The sequence below is a fragment of the Hyaena hyaena genome, unplaced genomic scaffold, assembly GCF_003009895.1.
Source record: "Hyaena hyaena isolate Hyena2069 unplaced genomic scaffold, ASM300989v1 scaffold_40, whole genome shotgun sequence".
Classification (NCBI taxonomy): Eukaryota; Metazoa; Chordata; class Mammalia; order Carnivora; family Hyaenidae; genus Hyaena; species Hyaena hyaena.
In genome coordinates, this window is record NW_024080672.1 from 1143991 (window position 1) to 1169631 (window position 25641).

Below are 25641 nucleotides of genomic sequence, written 5' to 3' on the forward strand. Positions count from 1 at the left end.
CTAGAGGAGATTTGGGGCTGAGGGGCACGGCCCCACCCCCTAGACCTGCCCAATGCAGCACGAAAGACATAGGTAGTACTGAGAAATAGGTATGAGAAAAACTGACACTAAGTTAAACTTTGGATTTAAAGCAACCTCACTGATGGCATATCTTTATGAGATGCAAGTAAGAAGTCAGTAATTTTTTATTTATGTAGAAAAGTTGCTGAACATCATTGGAAGCAGTAAAACACAAAGTGAAATTAACTTAGCTGTTTGTTTTCTTGGAAATGGGAATATAAAAGTGATTGAGCACATTAAGTTTTACTTAAAAAAATTACACAGTGTTTTCAGATTTCAAAAGTAACAAATGCATTGTAAACTTCCTGAAAAGTACGGAAAAGAACAGAGTAAAAAACCATCAGAATCTCATCACTCAGAAGTGACCACTGTTAACTCGTTGTACGTAGGCTCTGGTTCTTAAATATTATTATTATTTTTAATGTTTATTTTTGAGAGAGAGAGAGAGAACGAGCGGGGGAGGGACAGAGAAAGAGGGAGACACAGAGTCCAAAACAGCTCCAGGCTCTGAGCTGTCAGCACAGAGCCCAACGTGGGGCTCGAACCCACAAACTGTTGAGATCCCAACCTGACCTGAAGGCGGACGCTCAACAGACTGAGCCACCCAGGCGCCCCTGGTTCTTAAATAAATAAGTAAAGAAATAAAAACATACATAAAAAATTCACTTGGTGATACTGTTACCGGAGGGTGTGAGAGACACTGGTCCTTGTCTCATGGAATCGAAGAAAGAATCTCGCGGACAGCAGAGTGAGCAAAGCCAGAGAGCTTATTGAGGGAAAGTATGAAGCTCTCAAGAGTGAGAGGGGTCCCGACTGGGTAGCTCCGAGAACTTTTGTCCCTGACTTTTTCCTGGGACCTTATCAGGAAGATTGTGGGACTTCATGCACGGCCCCTAGCTCCGCCCCTAGCTCCGCCCCTAGCCCCGCCCCTAGCTCGGGCAGGTCTGGAACACATTTATCTCCTCCTCTTCTTCCCCAAACTCTACTGCTCCTTCCCTGTGGCTTGGTCAGCCTCCCTGCAGGCCCCTTATCTTTCCCTGCCTAATGTTAACCCTTCGTGAACACTCCTTACACTTAATATTCTTCTATAACACAATGTGTAGTGGTATAAGCTGGTGTGTCACGTAGCTCTACCGTAATTCATTCTTTCCCATCTACTGATGGACATTTACGTTTCCATTTTATTTGATACACTTTTTTAAAAGTGCTGCGTTGTGAACATTCTTTCAGATAAAAATGTTTTTCTTTGCGCATGTCAGAGTTGATAGGTTGAGTTCCCAGATGTGGAATAATTGAGTCAAAGAACATGAGCAATTTAAAAATTCTTGTGAAACATATGGCCCAGTTGTCTTTCAGGAATATTGCAATAGCTCACATTCCTCCCAGCAGCCATCAGGCCCGCTTCTCATGATCTTTGCCAGTGTAGATATTATCATTAAAAAAATATTCTAGGGGCGCCTGGGTGGCTTAGTCGGTTAAGCGTCCGACTTTCGCTTAGGTCATGATCTCATGGTTCGTGGGTTCGAGCCCCGCGTCGGGCTCTGTGCTGACTGCCAGCTCAGAGCCTGGAGCCTGTTTCAGTCTGTGACTCCCTCTCTGACCCTCCCCTGCTCACACTGTCTCTCTCTCTCCTAGAAATAAATAAAACATTAAAAAAAAAGTATTAATCCTTTGTATGTATTATAAATATTATTATTATAGAACATGCGTCTTTACAATCCTTTTGAAATGTACACTACAGCAGGTTTAAATTTTCATACGGTCACATCTATCACTGTTTTCTAAAAAGTTTTTCCTATTCTGATGTGTATGTGAGGGTGGAGGGGTGTTTACTAACCGTTATACTAGGACCAGTTCCTTCGGGTAGCTTAGAGGACTCCAGGGCCTTCAGTGCTCTCGGGCATTTCACAGGGCAGCACAAGGGCCACAGCATAAATGCCCTGGCATGGTGAGCCTTTCCCCGGCGAGGCAGTGAGCTGCTGAGACCCAGGTGTAGACAGAACACCGCTCCCTCCTCGGTACACACTGCAGGGGCCACAGGCACGGGACAGGGTGTAGGTGGGAGGATACTGTCTCGAAGGGTAAGGAACAAGGTTTTTAGAACCCCAGATCAACACAGCTCCTGGGTACCCCTGAAGGCAGCCAGCCCCCTCTTCCCACCTTCTTAGATACCTCTGAGACGGGCTACTCAGCCAACCCCTTGCATGAGCCCTCTCCTCCAGTGCTCAGGCCCTTGCAATACCAAGGCTTTGGTCTGACTTTCTTATAAAAGCCCTCTCTGAAGGCAGAATTGTAACAGGAAAGGAACAGGGTGATGTATGCCATCCTCAAGCACTCTTGTCCTGGAGTGGAGTCTCTTCAGCATTAAAAGGTAATATGTTGGTGTGAAGGCTCTAAGACTTGGGGTGAAAAAGCATCAGAAGCAGTGTTGGGGCACCTGGGTGGCTCAGTCGGTTGAGCTCAGTCGGTTGATTTCACCTCATGTCATGATCCCGGATCGTGGGATCGAGCCCCACATTGGGTTCCGTGCTGAGTGTGGTCCTGCTTAAGGTTCTCTCTCTTTCTCGCTCTGCCCTGTCTCCCACTTGCTCTCTCTCTCTCTTTCACATTCTTAAAAAAAAAAAAAAGCACTTTCAAGGTGAGATGGTGAGACATTACAGGAACGTGTGGTGGTGTCTTTTTTACCTGTTTGCTTCCTCCACGCACAGCCTGCAGGCCTGTCTCCGGGCTCAAGCCCCGGTTCTTGGAACCTGGCCACACCTCCAGAAGGGAGAAGAGGTTAAGTGTATTCTGTTTGAGCGTTGATGACTCCTCCTAACGTAGCAAAAAGAGAGAGAGAGAGAGAGAGAGAGAGAGAGAAAAGAAAGTTATAAAAGTTGTTTCCTAATAAAAAATATATACCCTTGTCCCATTACTGTTAGAAAGGCCCTGCCCACCACGAGGTTAGTTAAAAATCTACCTGCACTTTCTTCTAGGAGTGCATGAGATTTCTCTTGACTTTTGTGCAGGAGATACGGAAGAACATACCAAGAACATACTTGGTTTATGAAATTGTATACTGTTACAGTGAGTCAATGGCTCCCTGTAGATCTTTGATAAAACCAGTTTTATTCTATTTAGAATGTCCTTGTGGCTTTGATATAAATACATTCTGACCTAGTTCATTATTAACAAGCTTATTGGGTTCATCAGCCTTTGACATGAGACGGGAAGAAAACCTAAAAACATGCTACTGAAAGCCCACCCCCACCTTCATCTTCATTTTAGAGAATGACCTAAACCACACTTGTGTTGCTTATTTCACCACTGGGAAAAGTACATAATCCCTTTTCTTTCCAGTCCTGTATACAGTCTGTAGACACGCGGTCAGTAGTTTGCTTGTCAGAGAGAGAACTGCCCATGGGTATACAGACCAAACTTGACATTGTGATTTTTTTTTCCTGTTGATCTAAGAGAGGGCTTTATTAAGGCATAGAATTGAGAACATAACACTTACTACTTACTTACTCCATAGGTAAGGTAAGGCAAGCTACTGCTGCCTGTTTTTGTAGATAAAGTTTTGCTGGAACCGAGCCATGTGCATTGGATTACTTACCATCTGGGTGCTTTTTTTCACTACAAATTTCAGGCTTGAACAGTTATAAGAGAGACTGTTTGACATGAAAAACCTCAAATATATACTCTCTGGTGCTTTATAGAAAAAATTTGCCAGCCCCTGCTCTATAGAATTCCACCTTTGTTCCATGGACATTTTGTATGTTACAGAGGAAATATTCCAAGGTGGAAAATGGAGGCAGTTTTCTCCTGAAGTTTCTGGTTTTGGCAACTCATACCCTCATGGCAGTGATAGATACGTTTTGAGCCTCTCAGATGAGTCTCTGTGGCCGCCATATTTCCCAGCAGGGGGACAACCCTTGTATCTGCCATCTCTGTGTACCTAATTCTATCCTGGACAACAAGTTTGAGAAGTCATCCCTGTTGTTCAGAATAGTGGGGAGATTTAATAATTTTTTTCTGGGAAGGTAAGTAGGAAAGATCAGGGCTCTCTGGGTGATTATCCAGGTGTGCTGTGGTTCCCCACTGGTGGTGGGGAGATAAAGTGCTCCAAAAACAGTCTTGTTGACGGTCACCTGGAGGCAGACTGTTGTTGGGATGAAAATCTCCCGACGGAGAGTATTATGAAAGACATATGGGCTCTTCTGGGGAATTTGGAAATCTAAACAAATCTAATATTATAGCCCACCAGGGGGGCGTCATGTTTTCAAAGGGCAGCTTCTCATTGAGGCTTTGGTTTGCTAAATTATAGACAACTGACCTTTTATCTAAACCATACAGTTATGCTACCAGTTAATTTCCTTCTCTTCATTAGTAAGTGCCATGGCAAGGTCTAGCACCAGCGGATAGCTTCTGTTACAAAGGTAGTGTCTCTTTGTAATTCGAATCTGCTATTTATTTCACATGAAGTAAAAATCTTCCGTAATTTATGTTAGAGTGACCATTTCTGACAGAATTATGGTGCTCATTTTAAACCATCATTACTTCAAAAAGTATAAAATGAATTTGTGTTAACTGGAAGAATTCAACCAATATGGAAGTATATAGAGTAAAAAACGAAAGCCCCCTCCCCATTGTCCTCACCCCCCCCTCTGCCACCGCCCCGCCTCTCTCTGTATTAAAGGTTGACTGTGTGGTTCTGTGTGAAGTTTCGGAGCTGGTTTAAACTTTCAGTTTCCTACTTCCGTGCTACTTGGTATGTAGCATCTTGGGGTGATCTGTACCCTACTGGAGTTGCAGAGTCCTTCTGTCTGGGTGGGAAAAGCTCAAGCCCTTTGAGGAGAATTAAGACCCAAACTTCAATCCATTGGTTCATGTGACACAGTCATGGGTGCAGCCTTGGGCAATGGGAAGAACGGGGTTGGGAAGCAGACTGGCTTGAGTTGAAAGCGGACTGGAATCCTGCCACTGGCTGTGTGACCTTGGACGACTTGTTCCCTCTGACCTTCTGTTTCTTACCTGTAAAGTGAGGGTTCTCACATCTCCCTCACAGGATAGTTGGGAAGTTTGATTACACAGGAGAACACAGATACGCTCTGTTGGAGAAATTGACTCAACTGGGGAGATAGAATATACAAATATTATGCTGCAAGTGAGGGTTGTGATGGCAGAGGGCTGTAACGGGGCAGAGAGCCGGGGCAAGGAGAGGGGAAGTGATTTCTGAGCAGAATCCTGGGAAAGGACTGGAGGTATGCAGGGGGGTCAGGAAGGGATGAAGGCATGAGGGTAGAGGACCCACCTGGGCAGAGGCCCAGCTCTGTGGTGCAGAGCAGTGTGTGTAGGGAACAAGCCCATCCTGAGATGGATGCAGCCCTTGGGCTAAGTTTTATCCAACGCAGGAATCCCTCCAATGACCCGGCCCTTTACCTGCTCCTCACAGCCTCTGCCCCTTTGCACATGCCAGTCCCTCTGCGCAGAATGTTTCTCCTTTTGTATTCCACGCCAAACCACACCACCCTGTAGGCTTCAGCTCACGTGCCACTTTCTCAGTAAAGCCTTCCCAACTCCCCACTCCACCCCGCATTTTGTCCCTCCGTTCTTGAAACAGGAGTCCTTTCCTGTCCCTTCCACATTATGGTTATGAAGTCGTCTTTCGAATTTCAGGTGTATGCTGTAGTCCGCTGTGTGCCCCACTCCTAGCCCAGCACATGGCACATGGTAGGAGCGCTGTAAATATTTATCGAGTAACGTACGAATGAACGAATTCCCACCCCTTTCACAGTTACGACCCCAGCCTGTCTTTTCTGATCCCCACAGACCCTTTCTGTATTGGTTTCCGATGGCTGCCAAAAGGAGTTCCCGCAAACTTGGTGGCTTAAAACAAGAAATTTATTCTTTTGTAATCCTGGGGGCCAGATGTCTGAAATCAGAGTGTTGGCAGGACCGTGCTCCCTCTGGAGGCTTAGGGGAACATTCTTCCTTGCCTCTGGGGACTCCAGATGTCCTTGGTTTGTGTCTTCATCTCTGCAGTATTCTGCCTCCATCTTCACATGGCTTCCCCTCTGTGTGTGGACTTTCTCCTCTTCTGTCTCCCATAAGGAGACTTGTCATTACATTTGGAACCCACACCTGTAATTCAGGATGATCAAATCTGAGATTCTTATTTATGTCTGCAAAGGCCCCTTTTTCCAGATAGGTTCTGGAGGTTAGGACGTGGGCATATCTTTTTGGCAGCAACAGTTCAACCAGTGGAACTGGCCCGCCCACCATCACTGGACTGTCCATCACGCTTCTCTCCCTCCTTCGTGTGTGCTGTCACCACCCGTGGTCCTCGGAGGTCCCTCTTTCTTCCAGGAATGCTGACATTCCTGTGTCCTCCATGGGTCCTCCTGTGCCTCCTTGGGTGACAGGAAGTGCCTTCCCCTCGGGGACTCTCCAGCCACTCCCGTGCAATCCACTCTTCTCCTGCAGAAGGCCCTTTCCTCTGCCTGCTGTGGGGCATCCTGTCAGCAACGTCATGTGGGTCTGGAGGCTTCCTTCTATTCCCTACAGTCTCAAGGATGTTTAAGTAGAGCCTTATGTGGATGGCAAATCCTGAAAATGGAATCGGACTTACAGGGTCAAAAGAAAGACAAACAGCGACCACACAGTCATAGCCGCTTTTCCGCTGTAAGAATACATATGCAGGATATGTAATATAGTTCGGGATTTCAATTTTCTTTGATAGGGAGCAGGTGTCCCATTCAGTGAGCTTATGTCATAAGTGGGGTTTAAAAGACAGCAGACAGTCCCAGGGATGTTCAGGGCCTGGGACCGCCCTTCAGGTTGGTTGTACTGACTGGTATCAAGGTGCTGACCATCATCCCTCGTGGGGCCACACCATTGCTTGTCTGAATACTGGAGTGGTTCATTCGTCACGGCAATGACCTCTTCCCTGAAGGTCTAGTTTCTGATAAAGCCATCAGCGCTGTTCCCAGTGGTGGCTCTCTCTGGGCATCTGCATTCTTTCCGTCTCTCTGCCAATGGGGAGCTCCTGCTGGTACACGCGTGGTCACTCTGCTCCCCCGCCTCCCGCCTCTGACTCACCAAGGCTCCAACTCTAGCCACACTCTGCCTGGCCTTCGGGTTTGAGTGCCTGTCATCATCCAGCTGCCTCAGACTGACCGTGTCCTGAACCCCCAAGCCCCAGTGCAGACTGCTGTTCACCTTGGTCTGGTGAGGAGTGGGCTGGAGGGAGGAGGAGCAGAGGTTCATGTTTCAGGGACCGTGGGTAGACAGAGATTTTCTCTTGGAGGATTTGGATGGGAGGCCGTGAGAGACATACCTGCTTCCAGATCACTGACTGTTGGTATCTTCTTTTTCAGATTGATTATATCCTGTGCTGAAGATGTTTCCCGAACAGCAGAAAGAGGTATGTCCTCACAAATCCGAAGATAAATAATCTGTGCGTTTTGACTCACTGCAGGTTAGTTCTTCATTCACTAACCATCGTGGAGAGTCAGGACACTTCAGGGCATCCTAGAGGAGGGTTAACGACAAAGCAGAACACCTGCCCTCCCGTCCCCACGGCTTCATGGCCCTCACTGCCCAGCATTGATGCGTCCTCGACCCTCATTCCTTGACTCCAGTGACGGAGCTGGGTCCTTGCTTCCTCCCACCCACTGCTTATAAAAATATCTTTCTCCATGACTCACATTTCTCCCAGGCGTTGACTATCACCCTCTGCTTTGAACAGCCTCCCTCTGGCTTTCGTGGTTTTCTGCTCTCTTGCCTCACGAGTGAATCCCCCCACCTCTGGTAATAACCCAGGGGAACTGTCCGCCATTAGTTTCAGTTTCAGCCTGCTTGTTGCCTCTCAGATATCTTGGCTTGCTTTCACACAGTTCGGAGAACACTGTTCCTTCCTAAACCCTGTCTGACCTCCCGGGTCTCCAGTCCTGGCTTCTTGGGCTTTATCTGACTGGGCAGAGGGTCGGGTAACCACCACACCAGCCCTTTGCTGAGCGACGCTCTCTTGAAAGTACCCATTTGTCCTACCCTGCCTACCACTGTATCGCACACTTTGTCACTGGGTGAGCCTCATGAGACTGAACAGTGGCAGAGGGACTTGGTAGGGACCACACAACACACACACACACACACACACACACACACACACACACGGCCACGTGGTCTTTAGTTTGCCTTGCCCAAGGTTAAAACACTAAACAACCCAAAAAAGTCCATTCCAGAGAATCCTTCCAGAAGCTTCTTTGCTAGATCTCACATTCTTACTGTCAGCCCTGTCTTTGGGTTCATAGTCTTCTCATCACTCCAGCTCACTTCTACCCTTTTAATTCCAGGCTAGGCTCCCCGTTTTCTTTTTCTTTCTATTGTTATTATTTTTTTAAACATTTTTTTGTCTCCCCTGTTTTCAAAGACAGTGTTTTTAACTTTTGGAGTATTATATATATGTATATATATATATTACTGTATATATTCACTGTATATATACTGTATATATTTCACTGTATATATATATATATGAATATGCATAAAATAATGTAATCTTATGTGTATAGCTCAGCAGATTAGTCTTTATGTATACACCTGTGTAACCACACTCAGATAGAGTATAGATGATTCCAGCACTCCAGACGGTGCTGTGTGTCCCTTCCCAGTCAGTCCCCCTCTCTTCCCCACAGAGCTAACCCCACATAACACCAGGACTTCTCTCCTGTCTCTATATTAAACAATACTGGGATCAGGCTGCCTATTTCAGGAAATACCTTCTCTGTGAAGCTGGCCAAACTACAAGTCCCCACCTGATCTCTCTCACTTCTTTTTTTTTTTAATTTTTTTTTTAATGTTTTATTTATTTCTAGGAGAGAGAGAGAGAGACAGTGTGAGCAGGGGAGGGTCAGAGAGAGAGGAAGACACAGGCTCTGAGCTGGCAGTCAGCACAGAGCCCGACACGGGGCTCGAACCCACGAACCGCGAGATCATGACCTAAGCGAAAGTTGGACGCTTAACCGACTAAGCCATCCAGGCGCCCCTGATCTCTCTCACTTCTGACACCAGTTATAATTTCGGGGATTCCCAAAACCATCCTCAATTCTGATAATTCATAAGACTCACAGAAGTCACTGAGAGAGCTATGATACTCACAGTTATGGCTTATTACGGGGTAGAACCAGCCAAAGGAAGGGGTGCAGAGGACAGAGTTGGGGAGGCGTCCAGATGTGGAGCTCCTGTTTGTCTCCTCCGTATGGAGTTGATTGGTGTGTGATAATACGCACAGCAGAGCTCAGCAGGGCTTTTGGTGTCCAGTTTTTACTGGGACTCAGTCACATACTCCCTGTGTGGCTGACTTTTTTTTTTTTTAATTTTTAATGTTTATTTTTGAAAGAGAGAGAGAGATGAGCGTGAGTGGGGGAGGGACAGAGAGAGAGGGAGACACAGAATCTGAAGCAGGCTCCATGCTCTGAGCTGTCAGCACAGAGCTGATGCGGGGCTTGAACCCATGAACCATGAGATCATGACCTGAGCCGAAGTCGGACGCTTAACCGACTGAGCCACCAGGCGCCCCGTGTGGCTGACTTTTAGTCTCCACTCCTCCTGCAGTCAGGCTAATATCGTTAGTCTCCAGTTCCTCCAAAGGTCGCAGTTGGTACAGTGTGGTTCTGAACCCCCATCATATTCACATTGTTGGCCTCTCTGGTGGCCAAAGCTCAGGCCAGCAAAGGTACTCCTGTCAGGCAGGATATTCTAGAGGCCTAGAGATCACCTCCCAGTAGCTGAAGGCAGAGGCCAGACCTCTCTCTGGGGGAGGTGGACTCTTCGTACACACCTGCTTCGGCCTGACTACTGGGCAGGCAGTGCCAAGGGAGTGAGGCTGTGTGATTGCTGGCACATTCCCAAGGCATATTTTAAACCTTGTTCTCTCAGGCGGAGGGGCGCCTGGGTGGCTCAGCTGGTTAGCTGCTTACTCTTGGTTTTGGCTCAGACCATGATCTAATGGTTCATGGGATCGAGCCCCAAGCCTCATGTTGGGCTCTGCACTGACATCCTAGAGCCTGCTTGGGATACTCTCGCTCCCTCTCTCTGCCCCTCCCCCACTTGTGTGCCCTTGTGCTCTCTCTCAAAATAAAATAAGTTAAAAAAATAAATAAAAGTCATTCTCATAAGGGGGAAACTGCCAATGAAGGCAACAAAGACTTTTTTTTTCCAGTTAGAGGGTTTGTTTTAAAATTTTTTAACTTTTAATTTTCTAAATTTTTTACTTGGTTTAATCACTTGATTTTTATTACAGACTCATTTCAATTACTAAAAACTACAGCACAAAAACTGATTTAACCAACTACATAAAGAAAGTGTTTTATTGACCGTGCAAAAGTCTTTTATTATAAATAATTATATAACATTATAACATCGGGGTGCCTGGGTGGCTCAGTCAGTTAAGCATCTGACTTGATACTGTTAGCACAGAATCTGCTTTGGACCCTCTATCTCCCTCTCTCACTGACCCTACCCTGCTCGTGCTCTCTCTATCTCAAAACTAGGGGTGCCTGGGTGGCTCAGTCGGATAGGTGTCCGACTTCGGCTCAGGTCATGATCTTACCATTTGTGGGTTCGAGCCCCATGTCGGACTCTGTGCAGACAGCCAGCTCAGAGCCTGGCGCCTGTTTCTGATTCTGTGTCTCCCTCTCTCTCTGACCCTCCTCTGCTCATGATGTCTGTCTGTCTCTCTCAAAAATAAATAAAATATTAAAAAAATTATTAAAGAAAAAATAAACATTAAAAATAATATAACATTAAGGAATTTTAAAGTAATTTTTTTCAAGTTTATTTATTTATTTTGAGAGAGACAGAGACAGAGCGTGTGAGTAAAGGAGGGGCGGAGAGAGACAGAGAGAGAGAGAGAGAGAGAGAACTCCAGGCAGGTTTCCCCCTGTCAGCACAGAGCCTAATGCTGGGCTCGAGCTCACGAAAGCATGAGATCATGACCTGAGCTGAAACCCACAGTAGGACCCTTAACCAACTGAGCCACCCAGAGTCCTTGTACCATTAAGGAATTTTAAACTAGAAAGTCCTCTAACTGAAAAGGAAAAGAGTGTGGTAAGAAGAGAGAGGTTTAATGTTTGGAAATTTACGCTAGCCTCTGTCAGGAAGAACTAAGCATAGCCGGGCTGGGTTCGGGATGTGTTGTAATGTAGTGCCGCTCATCACTTACCAGTGCCGCTGTCTACCTGTGGCCAGAGCGATCTGTGGGCTTCCTAATGGCATTGCTCTTAGAACAGAGTTAAAACTCCTAAATGTGTTACTAAGGGCTTCTGTGATTGGACCCTGCTTCTTTCTCCAGGCTCATCTTCTGCGCCTCCCTCTGCCCCGATGCACTTCTCACTTCTTATTTTGGAGCTTATTTTGCAGACTCGAATGTTCTGTGCCCTCTGGGCCCCTGGGCTTTCACAGAATTATCCCCCCACTGCTTGGAATAATCTCTCCTCCCCCAGACTTCACTCTGTGTGGACTGGCTAACTCCTCTTTATCCTCAGGCCTCAGCTTAGAAGTGAAGAAGAGAAAAAAAAAAAAAAAGTGAAGAAGAGGATTTCCTAAAGCCCCAGTTGTAAAAAGGTTTTTTACCTCACCACCTACCCTGTAGTCAGTACAGTCAGACATGGGGAGGTTTTGGTGGAGCCTTTAAATATCCTAGTGCCTGGTTGTAGTTTCGTGCAAATAATTCATTTCCCACCTGACTGCATATGTAAGGGCCTAATACAACATCACTGATTGTTCTAGAATCTAGACCAAGGAATCGGTGTGTGTGTAAGCACTTTCCACTCAGTGCCCATAGCAGACATTACTAATTAATCTTGACATTGGCACATGAATTGAGACCTATTTACCATCCTTGTTTATAATTCAGATAGTCTAGGAGGGATGGGTCGGTTCTACCTAACTGGTAGTGCCAGCCTAGAAGTTTGGTAATTTTTTTTTTATAGATGTGGGGTGTGGGTAACCAAATGTAGTCTCTCTTGTTAAAATAGCTTTATTATTGTAATAAATCTAGAGAGAGGAGAACCGGGAGCGAGAGTCTCCCTTGTTAGTTAAACATGTTCCATTTGCACATTGGTTTGGATTCCCAGGAGAACAGTATGTGATGGATCTTCCCCATAAAAAGGCTCTGGCATCGGGCCATTGTAAAATTAAAATGAATTCAGAGTCATTCATGCGTGCAACTTTAATTTACAATTAAAATATTATGGTTACATATTTTAATAAGAATAATTAGATGGGCTCAACTGAATCAACTCTTCTGTTTAATGAGACAGAACCCAGAATCCTAATGAAATGGCAGGTGGCTGTGTCAGGAAACTTGTTTCAGACTGCCTTTCGTGGAGTCGGGCATTTTTGTTCTTTTTCTATTCTAACGTCCAGAGTGAGCAGTTTGGCTTTTCAGCGTAACTAAGGGCCCTTGCTCTCTGCCACGTTGAACTCCTCTTCCGTGATGTGTGAATAAACAGTTCCCGTCTACGGGGACAGCATTTCATGGCGTCCTCCATTCCGGTCCCTCCAAGGCCCCGGCTTTGTTCCTCTGTCCGGGGCTCACGTGGTGTATACGGGACAGTCCTGCCTCTGTGATATGACGGGACGGGTGGGCCGAAACCCCTTGTGTGGGTGTGGGTGTTGGGGATGGGATGTATATCTCCCCTGCTCTCCTGGATCACGATGACTGAATTCTCCCTTGAGAAATGTATACCTTTAGGATAAGGGCTTTCTTCAAAATGTACATGCTTCATTCTGGGTAGAGCAGCAACTACCAGTTATTGAACACTAGTGGCAAGAAATCCCTCAGCCCTGTGGCTGTGGATACCCTGAATGGAGCAGATCCAAGTGGGCCCAAGAGAGTTCCAGGGACCACGAGGATCCTGCCACTGAGGGAGGAGACAGGGCTCTATGGGGACAGATGCCAGGGATGTGCTGCCATTTTGGATGTGTTGCCTCAAAACTTACATTTTCATGTTCAGGATCTGCTTGTGCTGACTGATGGTAGCCTTTTGCACTCGCTCTAGGAAAGCATGCTTTTGTTATTGGGAAACTGATTGGAAACTGACTGGGCTAGAACCAGTGAATGTCATTAAAGAATATCCCATAAGCAAGCCTTCCACCCGAGTCCTGTAATGCTGGGGACTTTGAAGGCAAGTGACAAGACAAGACAGAACACTCTCCTATTCCCCCAAACGATATTTTTGTCTTTTCCTTCTTTGCTTGTGTGATGTGATATGATGATAGGAAAATGATGGGTGTGAGATAAATGGGGATTTTCTGTATATCCAAAACTACTAAAATTAACACTTTTATTTATTTTTTTACATTTTTAATGTTTTTGTTATTTATTTTTGAGAGAGAGAGAAAGGAAGAGACAGCGCATGAGAGAGAGAGAGGGCAGCGACAGAGAGAGAGGGAGAAACAGAATCCAAAGCAGGCTCTAGGCTCTGAGCTGTCAGCACAGAGCCTGACATGGGGCTCAAACCCATGGACCATTAGATCACGACCTGAGCTGAAGTCAGATGCTTAACCGACGGAGCCACGCAGGCGCCTCTAAAATTAACACTTTTAAAACAAACTACATTGAATTATATATGTTCGACATGTAAAGTTTTCTAAAATATTGTGCAGTAAATAAAGCAAGATACAAAACAGTATTTATATTATTCTCCCACTTGTGTTAAAATTAAACCTATATACATACACATGCCAGTTATATATTTATATATATATATAAAATGTAAAAATTATAGAAGTCCTTGCTAGGTGGACAAAAAATGGGGAGTTGAATACATAGGGGATTTCATTTTCATAGTGTATTCATCTGTTTTTGAAATTTTATGTATCTCTCTTTGATTATATACATGGCTTACTTTTATAATTATGAAAAAATCTTATTTTAAAGGTAGATAAGTATTAGGCTATTGTGTTAATGGTCAATAAATGTTGAATAAATGGTTAATATATTAGGTCTATGTTTCTGACTTGCTTTCACTTTCAGGTGCCACATTTCTTCCCTTTCATAATGAAGTCAGCTTAGGATGACTTCCCTTCCCCTCTCCCTCCCTTCCTGTCTCCCTTCTTCCCTTTTACTTTCTCTGATTGTAACTTTTGATTATGAAATTTTAAACATACACAGGGCAGAGAGAATAATGTAATGAACCCTTGTGTACCTAAGGATTCAACAATTAGCACATTGTTAATTCACAACCAAGCTATCCCCTACCCACATCCATTTCTCCCTGCTACCAGGTGGTGAATTACTTTGAAACAAATTCTAGACATTGTATATTTTCATCGGTAAATATTTCAGTATTAATTTCTAACAAATGACCCTTCTTAGGAACAAATCAGATTATTATGCCTTAAATAATTAGCATTAATTCTTCCATACCATCAAATATTCAGTCAGTGTTCAGTTTTTTTGGATTCTGTTGGGGGAAAAATGTATATATTTATTTCTCATCATAATCCAACTAGGACCACACATTGCTTTTAGTTACTGTAGTGCTTGAAGTCTGTTATTCTGCCTTTTCCCCCTTTTGTAATATATTCGTTGAAGAAACTACGTCTTTTGTTCAATAGAGATTTTTACAAACTGGATTTTGCTGATTGTGGCCTATGGTATAATTTAATACAGGTTGGCAATTACTTCTTGTTACAAAAGATGAGGTTTTTCCCGCTACACTTTTCCTAATATATTATGAGATACAAAAGATAACTCTCCTTAATTTTGAATACTACTTCTATAAAACTTGCAACACCATGAACTGTTATAAGTCATATAAAAGGCAGGTCTAAGTGAGTCTCATCCACAGATATTTCTCCTGAAGTAATAAAAGCCTTCTTAAAAATCATCATTCAAAACTGCCAGAGCATGGCATTTAAACACCCTCCAAGCTATAAAGTAGAAAGTAACGTCTCTTGTAGTATGCCTTTAGGTGATTTGTCATAACTATTATTAGGAAATAGGAAGCATACTTGATACATTCCTTCTGCCTTTCAAGCTTGTTATTTGTATAGAATGTAGTGTGCAAAATGGGTTAAGTATTAGTTTTGAGATTGTTACGTGGGAGTCCTGAACAGAACACTGGTGAATAAGACCTTGGTTAAATTCTACGAGTTAGAACATTGCCTAGCACAGCATCCGTGTTCTTTAATTGAATGAATGAATGAATGAATGAATGAGAATATGCATGAATCCTTAGCTTAAATACATAAGCATGTAAAACATACTTTGGAATAGGAAAAAAAAACCATCCTGAGAAAGTGAACACATAATGAAGCAAGTTTTCATCTTTGTGATAGAAAATTCTTATCAAGGGTATGAAAAATTAATATTCATAAACACCTAGAGAGTCTGACTAATATTAGCTTTTGTCCCTACTCGTCTTCCTGTAATCTGAATAAATATTCTTACAATTAGCACATGGTTATGTTTCCTGTACTGTAAAACTAGGTTACAGTGAAAATTAAAAACGAAAAAATACACCAGTCAAAATGGCTAAGATAAACTATAGCGATAACACCAACAGAAACTGGTAGGTGTGGTGATGTCACACTCTGGTGGTGATTTGCATTTCCCTAATGGCTAATGACGTTACACCACTTTTTATGTCCTTGTTCGCGATCTGTATGTCCTTGGTGAAAAGTCTCTTTGTGTGTTTTGCCTATTTTCTAATTTAATTCTTTATTTTCTTAAATGTTGAGATGTTGTGTTTTTTTGTTTTTTTTTTGTTTTTTTTTTTAGTTTATTTATTTCGAGAGAGACCGAGAGAGCGTGAGCCAGGGAGGGACATAGAGAGAGGAGAGGGAGAATCCCAAGCAAGCTCCTCGTAGTCAGTGCAGAGCCTGATGCGGGGCTCAAACTCAGGAACCTGAGATCATGACCTGATTTGAAATCAAGAGGCAGACGCTTAACCTACTGAACCACCCAGGTGCCACATAAATGTTGAGTTTTGAGAGTTTTTTATATTCTAAGTATAAGTCCTTTGAGGGATGTGTGATTTGCAAATAATTTCTTCTAGTCTGTCATTTGTCTTTTCAACTTCTTTTCAGGGTCTTTTGCAGAGGAAGGGCTTTTAGTTTAGGCAAGCCCTACTGCATCACCATTTCCTTATGTGTATCATCCTTTTGGTATCAAGTCTACAAACTCTTCATCTCTGCCTATGTCCCAAAGACTTTCTCTTGTATTTTTTCTTGATAGTTTTAGGGTTTTGTGTTTACATTTAAATCTATGATCCATCTGGGGCGCCTGGGTGGCTTAGTCGGTTGAGCGTCCGACTTTCGCTTAGGTCATGATCTCGCGGTTCGTGGGTTCGAGCCCCGCGTCGGGCTCTGTGCTGACTGCCAGCTCAGAGCCTGGAGCCTGTTTCAGTCTGTGACTCCCTCTCTCTCTGACCCTCCCCTGCTCACGCTCTCTCTCTCTCTCTCTCCTAGAAATAAATAAAAAACATTAAAAAAAAAATCTATGATCCATCTGAGTTAATTTTTGTAGAAGGTACAAGGGTCAGGTCAAAGTTCATTGTAGGCCTGTCGATGTCTAATTGCTGCAGAACCACTTGTTGAAAGATTATCTATACTTTATTGAATTGGTTTTACACGTTTGTCAAAAGTCACTTGGACATCCCATTATAGGTCTATTTCTGGGTTTTCTGTTGTTCTGTTGATCTGTGTACCTCTCCCAGTACCAGACTGTCTTGATTACTGCAGCAGAGGGATTCTTTTTCACTCTTTTCTACTTTTTCAAAATTATTTTGGCTATTCTAGGGTCTATCCCTTTCCATGTAAATTTTAGAAGCAGCTCATCTGTGTCTTCAGAAAATCTTACTGGGATTTATACAGGAACTGCATGAAACCTATAGATCAATTTGGGAAGAATTGATCTCTTTACGGTGTTGAGTCTTTCAGTATATGAACGTAGTACAGACATATACTTACGTGGACATATACAAAGAGGTATAGACTTCTTTGGTTTCTTTCAACTGCATCTTGTAATTTTCAACATTAGGATCTACATCGTTTGTTTTTGAATCATCTCTGTAATCGGTTGATTAATTCTCAAACATTTCATGAAGACTTACTGTGTGCTAATACTGTGCTTGGGACTAGAAATATAAAAACGAAATAGAAAGAAAGACTTTGAGAAGAGCATGTTGTTTGAACTGATAGTAGCTAATGGCAATTGAAGGTAATTTTTTCCCTCCAAAATAACATGATTACAGGGAAAATGGAAATCATCTGAGATTTATCTTGCTGAAAGAACCACTAGATAGAATATGTTTGAGAGCACAAGCTTTGAGTTTGAAACCGAGCTCAGCCTATTGGCCATTTGGCTTTGGGCCGGTTGCTTAAGCTTTAGAAGCCTTACTTTCCTTATCTGCAAAATGGGACAGATAATCAATTGGCGTCTTCCTTAGGATTATCGTAAAGATTAAAGAAAAATATATGTAAAACACTTTGGCACAGTGCCCTATATGATACAGTTACTTTTATTGTTAATTTCATCTCTTGTGGGGGCTAAGGAAGAGACGACAAGGTAGATGGATAAATAGACAAAGGTTGAACCTGGGGCAGTCGTGGTGGGGGACAGGGTGCATTACAATCAAAGAGCAACTATTAGAAGAGAACATAGGAATTAGATGTCCAAAGAGTCTAGCAGCCTCTCTTTTCCTCAGAAGCCTTTTCCCACATGGAGAACAGTAGGGATCAGTTAGTTTAAATTTTTAATTCTACTCTGCCTGGCTTCTTCCTCCACACTAGATATAGTCATTAGGCCCAAGAAGTCATTAAAGTGTTTAATAAGGTTATTAAATTGACTGACTGCTGCTGCTGTGGCAATTTCCAGAGGAAACCCATACGATTGTAGGTGTGGAGCTCGGAACTGTCCTCCGCGGCTGACAGGCTGTCAACATTCCTTTGAAGAATGGTGGGCAGCATCTTGAGGGATGCGTCTAATTAAGAGATTATAGGTGAACCTTGGCTTCCTGGGTGTGCTATTCATAGCTGGAAGTATGGCGAAACTTCACTAATTCCTACTAATTGCGGGGTGGGGGAGGGGAGGCCCATCTGAATTATGGAATATTTTAAAAGAAATGTACTTTTATTACTTCCAAGTACATTTTAACTCCAACTAGGCAAACAAATTGTCGTCTGGCACAGGTCTTCTGGGACCCAAGTCACTGAAGCCATCAGAATGATTTTCAATTATTTCTATGTAAATAGGTGCTTCCAGAATTCTTTAGGGTGCACGAAAACAGTTTGTTCTCATAGATCTTAAACATTGCTCATGTAGCCATACGCTGTTAATTGGCACACCCTTAGAGGAAGGGGTTTGGTAAATTAAGATAAACTTTAGACCAGCTGCTAAATAACTTATCATTAATTCACGGAGTCCGAGAGCCCAAGTGGATGAGGATTTTATTCCAGTTGAAGTTTGACCTCGATTTTTTCCCCAAAGGCAGTTCATTCATTCCTGTAGTCATTCACTGATTCATTAGGGGATATTAACAGAATGCACTGGCTGTGCCAGGCGCTCAGGTCGGACATGACAGCCTGGGGTGCCCTGAAGGAGCTCAGTGCCTAGTAGACGTGGCCTACGGGCATCACAGCACAGTAAGCTGTGGCGAGGAGGGACGGTGCCCAGGGTCTGCCTGGAGGCGTTAGGGGTTCAGAGGAGGGCCAGGTGAACCAGACTGGGTGAACTGGAGGATTTCCAGAGGCCGAGTTGCATTTTGAAAGATGAATTGGAGTTAGCAGAATATGAAAGCAAGAGGCAGGTGACAACGACGAAGAAAGCAGAAAGTAGGGTAGGGATCGCAGTCCAGGCAGAGGGAACAGTGTGGTCAGAGGCGTGGAGGAGTGAACTGGGGTGTCACATAGGTGACCTTCGTTTAGCCTTTAGTGATGAGTGGAGTGAAAATCATGCTGTGCTACCTAAGGAGTCTGAACTTGATCTTGAAAATTATGGGGCAGGTTTTGCAGGAATTTTAGCAGGGAGATGACGCCCCCAGACATGTGCTTGGGGGTCATTCTTGTCTTAGTGTGGGGGATGAATTGAGTGCAGGCGAAGTCTGGCGTAGTTGGGTTTCTGGTGGGGCTGCCGGGGATGAGACGGGGGAGCGGGATGGCGTGTGTGGCAACGGTATAGACTCTGTGCTCATGATGTAGGCAAGAGGCTGGAAGTGTGCGGCGCTGCCGAGGCTGGGCTGGAGACGGAACCATTGGCTCACGCCGGGTGCTTGAAAGCATATGTTGGATGAGATCATCCTGGAAGTGCACCAGGGTGTGAAGGACAGCAGCCGGGGATGGCTTTCCGGGCCACTGAGGTGTTTAAGAGAGCAAGAGGGGGAAAAGCTCACCGTTCACAAGAGAACAGGGATATTTAGCACACCCACTGAGTTAAAAATTTTCAAGATCGAAAAAATATTTGGAGTTTTAGCACCACAGTTAACTTTAAATGTGCATTTAAAATGCATTGCTGTTCTGGGGGTGCCTGGGTGGCTCAGTCGCTTAAACGTCTGACTCTTGATCTCAGCTCAGGTCATGATCTCATGGTTCACGGGTTCAAGCCCCATGTTGGGTTCTGCCTGGATTCTCTGTCTCCCTCTCTCTCTGGACCCCCCCCCCCATCAAAAATAAATAAACACTGAAAAAAAAATGCATTGCTGCTCCAAAAAGACGCATTTTCCTAGCAGAGTTTTAGAATATGTACTCAACACGTCCTTCCCAATGTAAAGAGTAGACTTAATGAGTAACAATAATAGTAGAATTTGAGAATTCCAACCCATTGAGATGAAGAAAAGACTTTTTACTGTAATTTTTCATTATGCTGTCCGTCCCTTCTATAAATATTATGAGCACTTGCTCTGAGCAAGTACTGTGAAATCCTTAGGTCAGTCTGAGTTTTGCTGAAAAATTACAGTGTTAGAGTGTTTGCTGCTGGATTCTTAAATTAGTAATTTTTTGTGCTTCAGAAGATACATACAATTGGTTTAGCTTAATTGCTTATTACCAGTGTCTGTGGGAAGGTCTCAATGCTTTGAGTTTATTATAAGCATTTTCCTTTCTGTGTAATAATACTTTACCTTCATGTAGCACTTAATGAAAAACTTTGCAGGCTTTCCACCCGTGTTTTATAATCTGATACTCCTAATGAATAGCTGAGATGTGGTTGGATTTTATCCCAAGTTTGTAGCACATTGACAAACGGATTTCCTTTTCTTTTCATTTTTGTGTAATCTGTGTAAAGGGCCACTATTTCAGTAACAGGTGCATATCTTCTGCTGTTAATACAGAACATTGAGGGGTACCTGGGTGGCCCAGGCAGTTAAGTGTTGGCTCAGGTCACAGTTTCATGGCTCATGAGTACAAGCCCCACATCTGGCTCTCTGCTGTCAGCGCAGAGCCGGCTTCAGATCCTCTGTCTCCCTCTCTCTCTGCCCCTCCCTAGCTAACGTGCACTAGCTCTCTCTCTCTTTCTCTCTCAAAAATAAACATTTGAAAAAAAATATGGAACACTGAGCTGTCGGAAATATTTAATTCCTCTCTTGGAATATTCAAGAACTCCGGCCTCTCCAGTGGAAAAGTGGAGCTGCCAGCACCCTGTGAGGGCGCATGGCCCACATGTGACCGGATGACTGGGTGCCTTCGGGCTGCAGGGCAGTGGAGGGACGGGGGAGGGGTGCAGGATAACCTTGTCTGTAACCAACGTCCTGCCTGGCTCAGCGTAGGCGGAGTGGTGACCAGGGCCCACACTGCTTTTAGGGGTTTTCATTGAAACATGAACATGTTTTAATTTCTTTTAAAATCAGAAAAAGAAAATAAACTTTCAGATCAAATGAAAGGTTTTAATATATAATGTTAATATATTTCTCTTTAGGTCAGTGTGGTTATAAAGTATGATTTTTTATTTTTTAATTTTTTCTTTTTCTTTTCTTTCTTTTTTTTGTGTGTGTGGCAGAAAGGTCTCATGAAGGTAAAAGTACCGAAGGCCCATGAAAGCCAGAATGCAGCCCTGAGAGTGTGGGGGGTGGGGAGGGGGGAAGAGGTGAGGCGGGATTTGGAAAGATAAATGTGGTCTACTTTGGACTCCAGTCTTCTCTTCCTAACCTATTTGCCCTTCTGTTCATTGATCCGTTGATGATTGGTTCATTCCTTCCAAGAACTCTGGGTGTGTGGAAAGTACTGCAGGGAAATGAGTTAACACACACACACCCCGACGGGAGACAGAAATGACAGACTAAGGGCATGGTGCCTGGGTTTTGTTTCAGTTTCCATCGCTGGGCAGTTTTTCTTATAATTTAGAATGTGCTTTTGAGAGGGGCTTGGGGGGCTCAGTTGGTTAAGTGTCTGACTCTTGATTTCAGTTCAGGTCATGAGCTCGTGGTTGGTGAGTTTGAGCCCCGTTTCAGGCTCTGTGCTGACAGCGCAGAGCCTGCTTTGGATTCTGTTTCCCCTTGCTCTCTGCCCCTCCCCAACTTGCTCTCTCTCTTAAAATAAACAAAAATAAACTTAAAAGGGGGGTTGAGAAACAATGGCCAAATATGCTTAGAGCATCACTATGTTGTCTTATTTTTATTATCTCTCTGTCTTCTAAATGACTTAAAAAAAAATACGTAATGAAAAGCTTTTAAAGTAAGACTTTTGGGAAGATTCACTCACAATCCCTGTATCCTGTGGGCAGGCAGTGGGGCAGAAGTCTCAAATTCGAGAACAAAGTGTGTGTTGCCTTAGAAGGTAAAATTTGAGGGGCACCTAGATGACTCAGTCGGTTGGGCATCCCACTTCGGTTCAGGTCATGATCTTGCGGTCCGGTCCATGGGTTCAAGCCCCACATCGGGTTCTGTGCTGACAGCTCAGAGTCTGCAGCTGCTTTGGATTCTGTGTCTCCCTCTCTCTCTCTCTGCACCTTCCTTGCTTGTACTCTCTCTTTCTGTGTCTCTCAAAAATGAATAAATATTTAAAAAAATTTTTATAAGAGGTGAAACTTAACAGGTGTCAAAAGGGAATGCGAACTATTTTTTTCTGCCTTTAAAAAAAAAAATGCCCTGTGCTGAAAAATTATCATTTTATGATCTGCCTAACAGAATAGAGGTTAGAAAACACCATCATCTCTCTTTTGGGTTCTTCTCTAGAACATTCAGAGCCTGCCTCTCAGATGTGCCAGCACAAAGCTGTAATAAATGCCTAAGATTTTCAGCCTTGATGCCCTCCTTTTTTAGATAAAAAGTTGAAATATTTAAAATAAAATTAAATTTGGGGTACCTGGGTAGAGTATTGGGTTAAGCATCCAACTTTGTCTCAGGTTATGATCTCATGGTTCATGAGCTCAAGCCCCACTTCAGGCTCCATACTCTCCCTCCTTCTCCATCTCCTTCTCTCTCTGCTCCTCGGTCACTTTGCTCGCTCTCTAAAAAAAATTTTTTTTACATTAAATTAAATAATTCAAGGGGTGTCTGGGTGGCTCAGTCAGCTAAGTATCATGACCGACTTCAGCTCAGGTCATGATCTCACAATTTGTGGGTTCGAGCCCCACGTCGGACTCTGTGCTGACAGCCAGCTCAGAGCCTGAAGCCTGTTTCAGATTCTGTGCCTCCCTCTCTCTGACCCTCCCCTGCTCATGCTGTCTCTCTCTCTCAGAAATAAATAAATAAATAAATAAATAAATAAATAAATAGAATTGTGTTTTAAATTTTACCCTGTATTTCCGATTCTTATTGTCTTTCAAAAGGAACAAGATTGTCTATCGTGTTTTTTTTAACATCTCTTTTTGTTTACAACATGAGGTTATTAAGAAGATGAAATTGTTTACTATATGGGAAAATATATTTAAAAATAGAAAAGTATTGGGTAAAAGGGTTTCATCTTTCTGTTAGTAAGTTATTGCTGCTTATTGTATTGAACGTGGGCTGTGTACAAAGTCATTTTCATCTCCCATTGCTTGCTTTTCACATGACCTTTGCCACTCTTTTATATTTTCTTCTAGGAAGTGAGTTATCAGGCAGGACCTATAGTTTTTTTATTTTTATTATTTGTATTTTTATTTATTTTTTGGGAGAGCATAAGCAGGGGAGGGGTCGAGAGAGGGGGACCAAGGATCTGAGGCAGGCTCCGGACTGACAGGCGGACAGCAGTGAGTCTGATGCGGGGCTCGAACTCATGAACTGCGAGATCATGACCTAAGCCAAAGTCGGGTGCTCAACCGAAGGAGCCACCCCGGTGCCCCAGGGCCTATAGTTTTAATGTAGAGAGATGAAAAAAGTAAGAAATGACTAGTGTAGAGGAATGAAAAAAGTAAGAAGAGTAAGTTTTGAGAAAAATCTGAACATACTTCTCACGATTAAAAATAAAACATCAGTTACTTTCTTACTGTCTTCATGTAACCTGTGAGACTCCCCAGAAGTACCCCCAGGTTGGAGTTACACCATTTAAAAAATTCCATTTGTAGTATAAGCGCTCTTGGACTTCCCATGGTGCCTGATTCATTAGCTTACTTCTTGTTTTTTAAAGAATGAACCACCACGGCTCATTTCAGTTTTGTTCTAGTACCGTGTGCCTCTCTCTCTTCTTTCCAGCCCTGCTTGTGATTCTGAAACATATTCCTTTTGTGATGCCTTTACAGGAATTTGTAAGCGTCTGGGTTCGAGATCCTCGGATTCAGAAGGAGGACTTTTGGCATTCTTATATTGACTATGAGATATGTATTCATGTAAGTATTCAGTCAGTAGTCTGCAGAAATCATGGTAATTTTCAGGCAGCATATGCATTTGATAGGACACTCTGTTATACTTTAAAATTGAAGTTTGTAAAAATTTTCCTATTTCAAAGAACTGACTTTGAATGATTACAAGTAATGCCTGTATCTCAAGTGAAGTAGTTAAGATGCTTCCTAAAGTTGGAAAATGACTCATTTGAATTCCTTGTTGCAGCTTTGCTAATGTTAATATTTTAATGTTTATTGCCTTCATGTATGAACATGTGAATACATCTAAAATTCACAGGTAAAGTGTATTTATAGCTCATTAATGGTACTTCTTTATGATCTGTTATAGCATATTTCTGGGTAATATATTGCCTGATAAATCTTAGGTTTTAAGAGGATATAGAGCTCTCTGGGAAACTGATATGCAGTGGTTTTATAGGTGGAATAAGAAAGTAGAAAACAGATAATGTGCAATTATTTTGCCTTAGTCTAGATTCATGATTAACATAGGTAAATAACTAGAAATAATGTGCTTTATTTGGAAATACTCTATTATAATCTCTTGAATATTTTTGTGTGGTATATGGCCTTCTGTAATCACCTTGGACAAGGGTCAGCAAACTTTTTGGTAAAGAGCCAGATAGTAAATGTCTTCAACTTTGTGGGCTCTCTATTCCTTCTAAAAACTACTCATTTCCACTATTGTAGGGTGAAAGCAGCCATAAACAGTACACAAATGAATAAATGTAACTGTATTCCAAGAAAACTTTATTTGCAAAGACAAGTGGGAGGATGGGTGTGGCCCCCAGGTTATAGTTTATTGGCCCCTGATCATGAAAATAGTTACTTTTCCCATCTGTTTTAGTTCATGCTTCTCTTGGGAGTATAGACACGTACTCAGATTTTATCTGTGGGTATATTCAAGTCAGGAAAAATTTAGCTACCTTTAGTCTCCCCATTGTAAACAGTTAAACTGGTAGATTGCACACTCAAGCATCAGCAATAAAACTTTTTTTTCTCCTTTCAGCCCTTTTTTCTTTCAAAGTTCCCCAACTTAGAAAAAGTAAAAAAAGTAAAAACTCAGAACTGCTTTTTAAAAACATTTTTTTACAACTGCTTTTTTGATTGTGTTGAAGGACACTGCCGGGGGAGTGTACCTTGTATTTTCTTGTATTTTGATTTTGGTTTTACTCATAAAGTCACACCAGATTTGCATTCTGGGTGGGAAATTATAAGATGGGTATATAAGAGTAAGCATTTGAAAATGAAACGGAATTCTTTAGTTGCCTTTTTAACTTCCTCTAAAAAATGTGTGGGTCTTTATCACACTTCATGGTAGATGTGAAATTTAATTATCCTCAGGGAGTTAATGAAAGCATAGATTTTTCTCTGCTACTTAAGTTGCATGAGGTGAATTGAGAAAGGCCTGTCTCAGGCCAGAAATGATAGATTCCACAAATATTATTTGATAGTCCTTCTGGCATTTCTCTGAAATGCTAATAAATTGACAAGGACTAAATCTTCTTGGCTTGGGAGATAACAGAAATCAGCATATAGATTTAGAGGAGCTTAATAAGTTAGTGATCTCAGCATAGTCTGGTCCTAACTGTCCATACCTGTTTATGATTAGGAATGGAGGTGGGGGCGGGGCGCCTGGGTGGCTTAGTCGGTTAAGCGTCCGACTTTCGCTTAGGTCATGATCTCGCGGTTCGTGGGTTCGGGCCCCGCGTCGGGCTCTGTGCTGACTGCCAGCTCGGAGCCTGGAGCCTGTTTCAGTCTGTGACTCCCTCTCTCTCTGACCCTCCCCTGCTAACGCTGTCTCTCTCTCTCTCTCTCCTAGAAATAAATAAAATATT

General features: G+C 43.2%; 1 protein-coding gene across 5 annotated transcripts in view; it reads left to right on the plus strand.

Annotated features, from left to right (window-relative positions):
* The window catches only part of SNX10 (sorting nexin 10), a 71253-nt gene that overhangs the window by 33101 nt on the left and 12511 nt on the right, over positions 1–25641 (plus strand). For all 5 annotated transcript variants that reach the window (XM_039229891.1, XM_039229889.1, XM_039229890.1 and 2 more), the window contains 2 exons: positions 7419–7465; positions 23705–23791. In XM_039229891.1, coding sequence (XP_039085822.1) covers positions 7442–7465; positions 23705–23791 — 111 coding nt within the window. In that variant the 5' untranslated portion in view covers positions 7419–7441. The remainder of the gene's footprint in view (positions 1–7418; positions 7466–23704; positions 23792–25641) is intronic.